Genomic DNA, 11,783 nt, shown 5'->3' on the forward strand with positions numbered 1-11,783 from the left:
ATCGCGCAGAGGGGAGATATACACATGATTACGGAAGTGACGATAAACGATTCTTAAAAGTTTGTAATGATGGACTCTCAGCTACGTCGGCAGAAAGGTTATTCCATTCAGGAATTGTCCTAGCATAGAATGAGTATTTTGCAATGTCACAGTGTGGTCTCAGAGTCTTGTACTTGTGGGCGTGGTTGGCACGGGTGCGAGCAACTGCCGGGATAAGCCGACTGGATGGGATAGCCACGAGACCATTGGTTATCTTATACATCATTACTAGTCGTGCTTGCTGTCGTCGAGACTGAAGTGACGGCCATCTCAGGTCATGCAGGAGGGCTGTGACGCTGACATCCTGACGACGGTGGTTACTGGTCACAAAGCGAGCAGCACGTCGGTTGACCATTTCAAGTGTGTCAATATCCTTTCTCAGATAAGGATCCCAGATAACTGCACCATACTCTATAGTAGAGCGAACAAGACTGAAATATGCGGTCTCACGGACTTGACGGGGGCAGTAGCGAAGGTTACGGCTGAGAAAATGAAGTGTGTGGTTGGCACGTGTTACAGCAGTGCTGATATGTGTTGACCATTTCAAGTCGTTGCTGATAGTGATGCCAAGATACTTGGCCTGCTCTGTTTGGTGGATAAACTCGCCACACATCTCGTACATCCAAGTAAAAGGGTTCTTGTTCCGTGTGATGGACATGGTGTTGCATTTCTTAGGGTTGAATTTCATGCCCCAGGTTGCTGCCCAATCTTGCAGCAACCTGTATCACATAGGGTTCAAACAGTTATCACATGCGGGTGTAATTAGTGCATTTTTATTTGCTAGTGAATTCACTGTTACCACGTGTATTGTATTGTTACAATGTCAATAAATCAAATCAAATGTATAGAAGTACAGAAGAAATAATGGTTAGGGATTCTGAACAGTTACTACCCTATTAGAAGTATAATCATTATTTCTCAAAGTCTTAGTGGTGCAGGTAAATTTTTTTTGGTGCAGGTGATTTTCAATGTTACCTGCACCAGTACAGGTATGCAGAAAAAGGATTTCAAACCCTGACTTACCATGGGAACTTGCTCAGCCTCCCCACCAGAGTCCCGTAACTCCCTGGGTATGAAGGCCAGGTCATGGTCAGTGGGTGTGTGGATGGGACTCGCCTTCTGTACGCTGACCACAGGGACCTCCAGGACACCCACACCTCCTACTGCACCCTGCATCTCCTCAACGGCTCCTCCAACCACAACAGCTGGCTCATGCGTGGCTTCTGTAACTGTTACGCCATCTATGATTGGTTGCTTGGCTCCAAATCCTAACCAATCCTCCGCAGTCTGGTCACTGGTCAAGGGTGTCTCGTGGTCAAGATCTTCGCTATTTCCGTCCGGTTCTTCCCTGGGTCCAACCAGCTCCACCTGGTCAGACTCCGTCCATGGCCCGCTCAGCTCTGGGAAGGTTTTGACTGGTGTTTCGGGTGAGGTGAGTTGAGGCGTGCTGCTGACACTGAACGTTGTGGATGTGTCGTCAGTCGTAGAGCTGTCCAACGCTGGGTAGCCGTCAGACAAGGGGCTGGACAGCTCCTCTTCGCTGTCCTTCAGCTGTGAAAACCCCCTGGCGAACGCCTCCTTTGCTTCTGTTGTGCTGATAGCCACGTCAATGCTCTCTGCTGTCTGTAGAGTTGCCCTCATCGCGGTCTGCACGGCTGCCAGAGACTCGCCCACAGCCGCGAAAGAGTCCATGGTATCGTCTTGCGACCGTGGGGTTAGTTCCTGGTTCTGGTCGTCTGCGGCTTCGTCACGGTCCGTCGTCACAGCCTGCTGCAACACCGCGCTCGTGACGTCCTCCGCAAACTGGTCCAGTTCCAACCCCTCCCTCGCAGCCTGCTCAAAGGCAATCTTCGTAAGGCGTTCGGCGACTGCGGTAGCAGCCTGATCCTTGTTGGTTGCATCCTTCATGACCTGGCTTGTCAGCATCTCAGCAAACTCTTCCGCCGCTTGTGTATCGACATCGGAGTGTTCTTCCGTGATAGGGCTTGGGAGTTCAAGCGTGTCTTCCGCAAAGCTCTCATGTGTGTCCTGAGTCTCGATGGCTTGCTCGATTGACTCGGCAGTCTTTAGAGACGCCATGACAGCCTTACGGAGAACGTCCGTAGTCAGGTTCTCTGCAAACCTCTCGGTGCTTTCTTCCTCCTGCTTTTCGACTGCCTTTGCTTCTTGGACAGACTCAGACAATCCAGAACCCATGATCTGTGAGGAAAGTTCTTCTGCAAACTGTTCTGTGTTTGCATCTCCAAAAGAATATACCTTCTGGTCTTCCTCTGGCTCTCCTGGAACAAAGGAGTCTCCAGTCACGATCTCTGAAGAAGTGAACTTTACTTTTTCTTCTTCTTGCTTGTAGTCTACTGTGTGCATGGGATCGAAGCTGAAGATATCAAGAGCTGGGTACTGGTTGCTTTCTTCAGCCTCTTTCAAAGAAGCAGGTCCAAATGGATTTTCCTTTGGCATTTCAACTGGCGTTTTTGCCAGGAACGGGTTGAATTTTTCAGTTGTTGCGAGATCTTGTCCTAAAAGGTCTAATCCTTGACTGGGTGCGACTGGAGTTTTCTGCTCCTCTTCTTCTTCTAATTCTTCTTCATCCTCTTCCCTTATTACTTCTGTAGGAGCCTTGGAGAACATGAATTCCGTGTTTGCTGGTTCTGAGCTTTCTAGAGAGTACGAGTTTGAACTTTCGGAGGTGGTGGACGCGTCCGACATCTTTCCAGGGCTTGAAGACATGTCATCGCTGGAGTCATCCCTCTTCTGCATGTCTTCGATGTGCTCGAGATCTGAGAGTTCAGGAGGGGGGGACTCGAGGGCTGAGACGTTTTCTTCAGACGGACTTGTGGCTGAGAAGAACTGGTCGCTCTCACTCTGAGTGATGGAACTGTGAGTCATTGCGCCAAGAGACTCTGTAGCAGACTGATACTCAGACAACGTGGGGGAAGTGACATCTAAAAGACGACTTGCGATAGGGCTTGTTACGCCACCTGTAAATGTCTCCGTGATCTCGCTTTCACTTTGAGTGACGGAGCTTTGCGTCAGCGCACCAAGAGACTCTGTAGCAGACTGATACTCAGACAGTGTGGGGGAGGTCACGTCAAGAAGACGACTTGCGACGGGGCTTGTTACGCCACCTGTAAATGTCTCCGCGATCTCGCTTTCACTTTGAATGATGGAGGTCATTGCGCCGAGAGACTCTGTAGCAGACTTGTAGTCGGAAGACGTAGGGGAGGCTACGTCTAGAAGACGACTTGCAACGGGACTTGTAATGCTGTCTGGAGATGTGTCTGTAATCGTGCTTTGCTCTGATTCCACATCCAGAGATTCTACAGAGTAAAGCGGTTTCCAAGCCTCCCGTTTTTCCTCCGCTTTTGGAGTACTTTCAGTTTGAAGCTCTTCAGTCAGGACTTCTTCGGTGTCAAAGAATGGACTTCCACCAGCTGGGTCCTCTACGCTTGGAGGGAAAGAACCAAAAACATCTAATAAGGCCCCTGTACTCTGATTGGTTGATTCATCTTTTGCTACTTGGCCTTCTTGTTGCTGATTGGTCAACTCATTGCTTGACGGTTCATCAGATGTTGATATTACCTCACCAAGCAGATCTGTGGGTTCACTCTCAGATTTTTCTTCTGATTTACTTTCTTCTGGGATAGCCTCTAAGTCTTCAAGGAAAGGGTTAGGTGAAGAAGACCCTTGCTCCTTTTTAACATGTGCAGAATCAAGCTCTTGCTCAATATTACTGAAGTCGTCCATGAAAGGGTTGTTGAGGGAATTGCCTGATGAGCTGGACTGTTTGTCAAAATCATCAGGCGGAATTTCCTTGAGACCAAAGGGGTCATCGCCGAGCAAATCAGCGGCTGTGTTCTCTTTAGTGCCAGAACTCCAGAAATCAGGATCGGTGTACGGATTTTCCTGACTGTCTGACTTGGTAATTTCTTCCGCCTTGGGTTCATGTTCTTGATCTTCAACTGTCGTGTCCACTAGACCGTTTCCAAAGATATCTGGCGGTAGTTTCACTTCAGACGGAGTGAAATTATCGCCAAATGGGTTGCTACTGTCGATCGGCGAAGACTCGCCGAAAGCACCTCCAAACGGGTCTAAACCAAGTCCAAAAGGATCTCCAGAGCTGAACGGATCCGGTAATGCTTCAGCAACTGGCGTTTTATCCAGGAAAGGGTTGGGTTTGGATTCACTTGAGTCTGAGTCATCACGTAGGATCTCTAGGCTACTACTATCGTGTTGACTATCAGTGCTTTCCCCCAGCTGTAGGGGTGCTAAGTCTTTACCCACGTTGCTCACCATTTCCTGCGCAAAGAGGTAAGCTACAACATTTCCTGTCGCCTCTGTAGGCATCTGCATGAGGTCGATATCCTTTTCCGTGATATCCACCTCCTTTGTCGCTATCGGGTCAAAGTCGGCAAATTCTTCGCTCTCGCTTTTCCTTTTCATTCTCTCCATGAGCTCTTCTGTAGTGAACTTCATTTGCTCAAAGTTCTGGTTGTTTAGTGTCGAGTCGATGAAACTATTTGGTGGGGTGCGCGGGCAGCTTGTGTTCGGCGACGCTTCGTTGGAGATTCCCAGTAGGTTTCCGGAAATCTGGTTGGTGGAATTGGGCAGTTCCAACATAGGGGAGGGGTCGGGTGAAAACATGAGGAGGTTATCGTTCTGTACGTCCAACAGCATACCTGTATTATTCGAAGCTGCTGCACTACTTCCACCAAATAATTCCATGTCGACGTTTGCTACATTGCCAGAGGCAGGTTTTGCTTGTTCCTTGTCCAATAGGTCGTCTGACAAAAGCCCACTGTCTGAATGCTTCATTGGCGACCATGCTTCATGTTCCGAGCTGTCGCTATCCGGTGTTTTATCAAACCCTGTATCTGAACTTTCGGGAGAAAACAAGCCAGTTCCGGTAAGATGAGGCTTGGAAGGCTCTTGAAATGGTGTTTTGAGGAAATCTTGTAGGATGGGGAGGACTTTTTTCCGCGAGGCGGCCACGTTGCCTTGGTGGTAGGCTCGCAGGGTGGGGATGCCGGTCTCGAAGTGAGACAGGCCCAGGGTAACGTTAGTGGCCGTGTCAAGTGTCTCAGCCACCTGTAACGATACAGACACCTGTAAAAACACAGAAATGGTATCAAACAGGGTTGGGGACACTCAACTACAGACTGCGCATGCTTCACATGTGTACAATATTAATGTTTTGCAACAGTCTAAAAACATTTAGACTCCAACATTTTTACACAGTATTAAAACTACATGTACATGTATATGGGTTCAAGCCATTATTACAAAAATCTATCCTAATGCTTATATAACTTGATGGTTTATCCCATCTTCTAGAGCATTAAACATTTAAATAATTTATATAAATATCTTCTTTATACATATTGCAACTCAGTGGTTGTGTATTCATTATTAAAATTAAAGACTTGAAGAATTTGGTACATGTACATGGTTCATGTATAACGTATAGCATGGATCGGTAATACAAAACATTGAGAAAATTTCATAGTAAAGGAAAAACAATTTGATCTCTTTCTCACCCTGACATGACAGATCATTAGGCCGAATGGGGTGACATATATTTCATATATTATTGAGAATAACTAAAGGCGCAAACAAACAAACAAACAAACAAACAAACAAACAAACCCTCTCTCTGAGAATGCTGTCTTCACTGTACACAGCCAGCTGACGTTCCATGCCTCCGGTATCGTTGGTTGATATCGTCATGACGACCAAGACTTTTGCATCCTGCTTCAAGCAGAACTCCTTCATGGACTCTATCAGGTTGGGCTTGTCCAAAAGTTGCTGGAAAAAAAAGCATTTAATTTTTTTAATTATTAAAAGCAGTTTGAGGGCTGGAAAAAAACAAAAAGAAATAGAAAGGTAACATTTGCAAAGCAAAAACATAATGTTTACCTTCGCTAACATGTAAAGTGTATGGTCTGCTCTGTTAATTCTTACTCAAAATTTTATATATATGGTCAGACAGGAGTATAAATCCCTTCTGCTATAAAACTGCAACATTATGTAACCCAACACCAGTTGCCATGGTGAGAGACGTCAACAAATCAGGTCATTGGTCAGGTCAGAGGTCAGTGTTTTCTTCGGTAAACATAAATATTTTGGATGAGGGTATCTGTCTGATATTGACAAGAATTTAAAAAAATGGGTGACTTTTGTCTTGCAATTCCTCTACCTGCCTCTAGGTGGAGCTGTGGTCTTGCTACAAACTCACACTGACTGAAGTCGATACAGTCCTTATATGCAGCTGCAGTCCCCAAATTTAATCACAAGACTCAATCATGACAGATCATGCCCCTAATAGATCTGACAAACAGATCACACAGGGAATGACACAAGGGGACCCCACAAGGGCGTCCAGGAATGGTCGACCTTTCTGGAGCTAAAAGAGATTGAATACTGAATGGTTGTTTACTTTGATTGCATCCAATGCAGTTTTTATGGCTTGGAAACCCGGTTTTTCAAAGCCTATATTTTAGTTATCTACCTACATACTGAGTTGAAACCACACTATCCCAATGTATATTGACCCTCATGGAGCAAAAATTCCCAAAATTCTGATGGAAAATGGTTACAGGAAGGGCCCTTGGCTGATTTTTAGGATACCACCCAGAAAATAAAGGACTCATCTTGGGGCGTGTTTCTGCAGTTTTAAAAGCCCAAAGTATGAAATACTGACTCAAATGTGCTAATGTGAAGCAATATGTGTCAATATCACAAAGTTTGCCTAATCCAGATTGAGAATATTTCCAGTTTTGCTGCCTTGAAGTCGCATTGGATGCCTTTAATGGTTCCTGACTTTTATCAACGTAAGCAAGGATCCTGTTGCTATCTCTGCCATCTAAGGGTAGGGTATATGAGAGCAAAGGCTGCCCAATGGATTTTCTTCAAATAAGAATTAGTTCCTGCTATCATTTTGTATGATAGCTGCTAGAAATACATGTACCAGTAGATCTAGAAAGAATTCATGATCGAAACTAATTTTTACTCTTTCTGATCAAAACACAGACACTTTTTTCATCATTCAAATCAAGGTTTTCTGGATTGAGCCTAAATTAATTAGGACAAACTGTTACTAAGTGCCCATTCCTGCATTAATTTAGAATCATATATTGTAAGGACATTATTGTACTACTTGTAGTAGCCACAGCATTTTTGCATGCAGGAAACACTAGATGGGAGATGGAATTCTAGTAGATTAGTTATAAAACATTACTCTTTTTTAAAACCTTGAATTAACTTGAATGTGATATAACAATAACAAAGCCTTAGGGAATAAAAGCAATGAATTATTTGAATTAGAAATAACTGTGGGCATACGGAAAATATGAAGCTATAACTTAACCAATATTATTAGTGGTTTGATTTAAGGTTAATAGTTTGAAGTCTTCACAAAGTTCAGATATGATTGTATCATTTGGACTAATGATGATAGGAAAAAGCATTAGACTATCCAAATTTATGGCCTACATGTAAAATCTACATGATCCAATAAGCCATCCGGGGTAGCTTACAACTTATTCGATAGATACTGTCTTTGATTCAATATGAACAACGTCAGTTGACACCCTCGGTCGATACTCTATTACATCATGATGCATGAAAATTCAAAGACATGCTTAGGCCACACCAATTTAATTTGTTGTTTCTCAGATTTTTTCAGAAAAAATCACCAACTCTGAGTTAGAATTGTATTTTATCATATATCATGAATTCTATACTTGGATTTTAAACGGAGATCTGTAAGCAATGACGCAATTCAGGTATTGATTTTACATTGTACCTGCTATGTCATTGCTAATAAATCTGAATCTGACAGGGCGAAAAAAAAAAAACAGGCCAAGGCACCCCATGATAGCCGGAAATGTTACAATACGAGCCATGAAGTGAACATACCAGGCTGGTTTATAATTAAAACAATATTTTGAACTTTTTATGAAACAAAGTTGCATTGTTACGTTGAAAAACTTAAGAACTAGGAAGAAAAGGACTTTTTTCAACCATTGGGGCCAAAATATGTCTTTCATTGAGCATTTTGCAGTTAATTTAGAACCCACCCAAATCTTTTTTTGGTTGCAAATCAGAAAAAAATGGATAGGGCGATCCGAGAAGCATCAAATTAAATTGGTGTGGCTTTAGAGTTAGGCTAGTATAAAATGTATAACTGGATACTTTTAGAAGCACTGAAAAATCACCCAGCTATTGGGTTATGTACAGTTTAAGTACATACGACATTATTCCAATTTCCAGGCTCCAGGCTTCCAGCTATTTCATGCTACTATGATCTTTAGCAGTACGTGGGTGTATAACGTACGCTTGCTGACGTGGGCATTATGTGATAAATAATGCATAAGTCTGACTTAACTGTGGCCTACACACAATGGCCAGATGTCCCACCCAGTATCTATTGGATTTTCCACCCAGCTGTATTATTCTAACCTACAATAGACAGTCTTCCACACCTTACAGGCCTCGAAATTAACTTTGTTCCTATTGTCCCAGCACTGTCCCAAAAATAAATTTCAATTGTCCCGAAGTGAGGATGAACTGTCCCAATTTGGGAAGTATTGTATGACTTCAACTTGAAGTCTTTCTTTTGCTTATGTTCACTCTCAGGCGCACTATAATTGCATCTAGTAGAGAGGAAATTCGGGGGGACTTTTCCAGATCCAAAAGCCGGGACGTGTGCCTGATAAACAAAACAAGGGCTGACATTCTGATGTTGATTATTTTTCTATTTTTTTTTTTTTATCTATGCAATGCCAGTCCCAAAAATGTCCCAAAGTGTGTTTTTAGTTGTCCCAGCCTAAATTTAGTGGTCAGTGGCCATTGGATTGGACCACCTTTAGTTTCAAGCCTTGCCTTATAATCTTTGATTGTATGTTTTCTGTCTCTTTTCTGTTTTCTGCAAATGTGTTGTCAATCTAAACTATGCTCTGTGTGTTTACGGGTCACGAAGTCTAATTTTTTATGAATACAGTTTATTTGTAGTGAAAATGTTGGTATAAATATTGTATACAAGAACAGGGCAAGAGGAATGTTGCTTATGTGAAAGTGGTGTCAAAAAAAATAATGCTGCGGCAGCTGTTTAAAAAATCCAGTTCTATCTGGCAGGATCTTTCATGTGCATGAGTTGTGGCTCAGGGAATCTTGAAACAAGGGGCTTCCATCTTTGAGTCCCATCTGAGACATAACAAACTGAATTCGAAGCTTAAGGGAGACATTTTCACCTGAGTTGAGTGAGGAAATTTGTGTGAAAGTGCCTTTCCCAAGGACACAACAGTGAGGGGCCAGCCAGGGATTTGAACCCAGAACCTTCAGATTCTAAGTCAAAATCCCTCACCACAGACAACCTTGTTGTTTTCAAATTGTTAAAAATCGTCTTTCCATCATTTGACAGATTTTCGCTGCTCTAGAAGAAGAATAATTCTAATTAAAACCAATCCATCATTTGGACATGTGAATCAGACATACAATTGTAAGATGGAAAAGATTAGAATCAGATCAAATCATACTAGAACGTGTGGCTTTTCTGCAAAAACTGAAATAACAGATAATCTAGAGATGAGCAGAAATATGGAGTTAGTGTAGATTTAAGTCAGTGGTGGGTAGAACCTTGAATTAAAATTTTTGGTAACTTTAATACATTCCTTATCAATCATCTTTTTAAGAATTTTGAATGATATTTTGCAAACATTCTTTTCCATTTTCTCCAATATAAGAGTTTTCCTAATTCTGAAGTTTATTTCAATTTCTAGATTTAATTACAAGATTTTATTGACAATCCCACAATAAAATAGATTATTTTGTACCTCCAGATCCATGGTGATAGAAGCCATGGCGATGGTGACATCATTATTGGAGATGGACTTCAGGTCTTTCCTCAGCAGATCTGGTACTGTCAGCTCTGTGGGGAGGGGAGGGGGGCAACATGTTACTGTTATAGATATGCATCATTTATGTACAGTAAATTACATTCTACAACACCATCAATATTAGGTTTTTTCTTCTTCTGATTTGCCAAAATAAAAATTCAAGTTCTGAATTCTGGTCATATTTTGGCCTCTACAGTTGAAGAAATCCTTGTCTTCCTACAATTGTTACATTTTTTTCCATACAGTACCAATATTAATGTACATGTATCTGTTTGATTAAAAGTTTAAAACTCATTATAAACCAGTTGTATGTTGACTTTATGACTTTTTTCATAACATTTGGGGCTATCATAGGATGCCTTGGTCTGTGTTTCACCCAGTTGCTTTTTTTCCAATTAAAAAAAAAATCTGACAAATTAAATTGATGTGGCCTTATGAATATAAACTAAAATTACCTTCGCATATGATCGGCTCTCTTAATTCTTCCTCAAATACATTAATATATATGGTCAGATAGGAGTATAAATCCCTCCTACTATAAAATTGCAACATTATGTGATCCAACACCAGCTACCATGGTGAGAGACGTCAACAAATCAAGTCACTGGCCAGGTCAGAGGTCAGTGTTTGGAACGGGAGAAGGAAACGTAGCAAAAACAGTTTTCCTTCAGTAAACATAAGAAGTCACGTACAATGTCCAGAACAAAAAATTATCAACACCCTATAGTATGATAACCTCCCTCTGAGTGTAATGGAACGTTCCTAAAACAACTTGAGGGAATATACACATGATGGTAATGGTCTGTCATAAATGCTAGGCAAACACTCAAGCTGGTCGTGCAGTGCATCTAGTGATGGGATCCAGGTCAATGAAGTAATAAAATGTGGACGCTACATGCCAGTAGCCATCCTTCATAAGCTGTCTAGTACAAAAATGTGTAGATGTGCTCTCCATTCCAAGTACTTACTGATAAATACAGAGTCTCTAAGCAGAGGTTTCTGTTGGGTTTATTTTCTTTTTACACATATTTTCGTGACCTTTTCTACATGTATGATTCCATGCTCCTGTTGCAGTGTGCATGCTTCCTTTCCTTAAATCCTCATTCTAAAACTTAACCCCCCCCAAAAAGGCAAAAAGGTAAGGCAAAAAAATAACCAACAACAACCAAATTATGCCCAACCTAAACCTCTGCTAGGACAGTAACCGCTATCTAATAATTTCCTTGTTCACAGATTTCATCAACCTTTCAAAGATACATTTTGTAGTATAGCAATATGTTTTTAAATCCGAAAGATTTTACATTGTAATCTTCTAGAAAAGCCCTTTAGGGTAATAGATACCAAACACAACTCAGTGTAAGCTCAGGGTCTTCAACCGATCAGATTAAGTGAAAAAGAACTCCGTTCAATCAACTGGCGGCTGGGTTAAGATAAATTGTTGTCCGCCCACATTCAATCATGGGTCAGCCGAATATATACTGGCCCTATAGCTTAAGTCGAGATATATGTAAGAAAGACGAGAATGAGATATTTTCTGATACAAGCAGTATTCCGATACCTGATACAACAAACTTGAAAAATTCTATACTGGACTATAGCTTAAGTCAGGACAGAGAAAAATTCTATACTGGCCCTATGTATAGTATATTTACGTCTGGATGTATGGAAGAAAAGGAGAAAGAGATATTTTCCAATATTTTAATACAAGCAGCTTTCCGATACCTGATATATCAAACTTGGTCCCCTGTATGCTCTGGAACAATTCTGTGAGCCTAAAAATTCTATACTGGCCTTTATATCATACCCGGTCCGGAACCCGTTATCGAACGCTTCCCTGGCTTCCATAAAACG

General features: G+C 42.0%; 1 protein-coding gene and 1 pseudogene across 1 annotated transcript in view; both read right to left on the minus strand.

Moving 5' to 3' along the window:
• Positions 1-6: 6 nt before the first annotated feature.
• LOC109468697 lies at positions 7-748 on the minus strand (annotated as a pseudogene).
• Positions 749-907: 159 nt separating this feature from the next.
• The window catches only part of LOC109468357 (mucin-17-like), a 21,158-nt gene continuing 10,282 nt past the window's right edge, over positions 908-11,783 (minus strand). The window contains exons 6-9 of the mRNA XM_019766606.1: positions 9,870-9,964; positions 5,683-5,841; positions 1,063-5,124; positions 908-916 (exon numbers count right to left, since the gene is read on the minus strand). Coding sequence (XP_019622165.1) covers positions 908-916; positions 1,063-5,124; positions 5,683-5,841; positions 9,870-9,964 — 4,325 coding nt within the window. The remainder of the gene's footprint in view (positions 917-1,062; positions 5,125-5,682; positions 5,842-9,869; positions 9,965-11,783) is intronic.

Source organism: Branchiostoma belcheri, unplaced genomic scaffold (assembly GCF_001625305.1).
Source record: "Branchiostoma belcheri isolate BF01 breed outbred unplaced genomic scaffold, Haploidv18h27 scaffold2, whole genome shotgun sequence".
Lineage (NCBI taxonomy): Eukaryota > Metazoa > Chordata > Leptocardii > Amphioxiformes > Branchiostomatidae > Branchiostoma > Branchiostoma belcheri.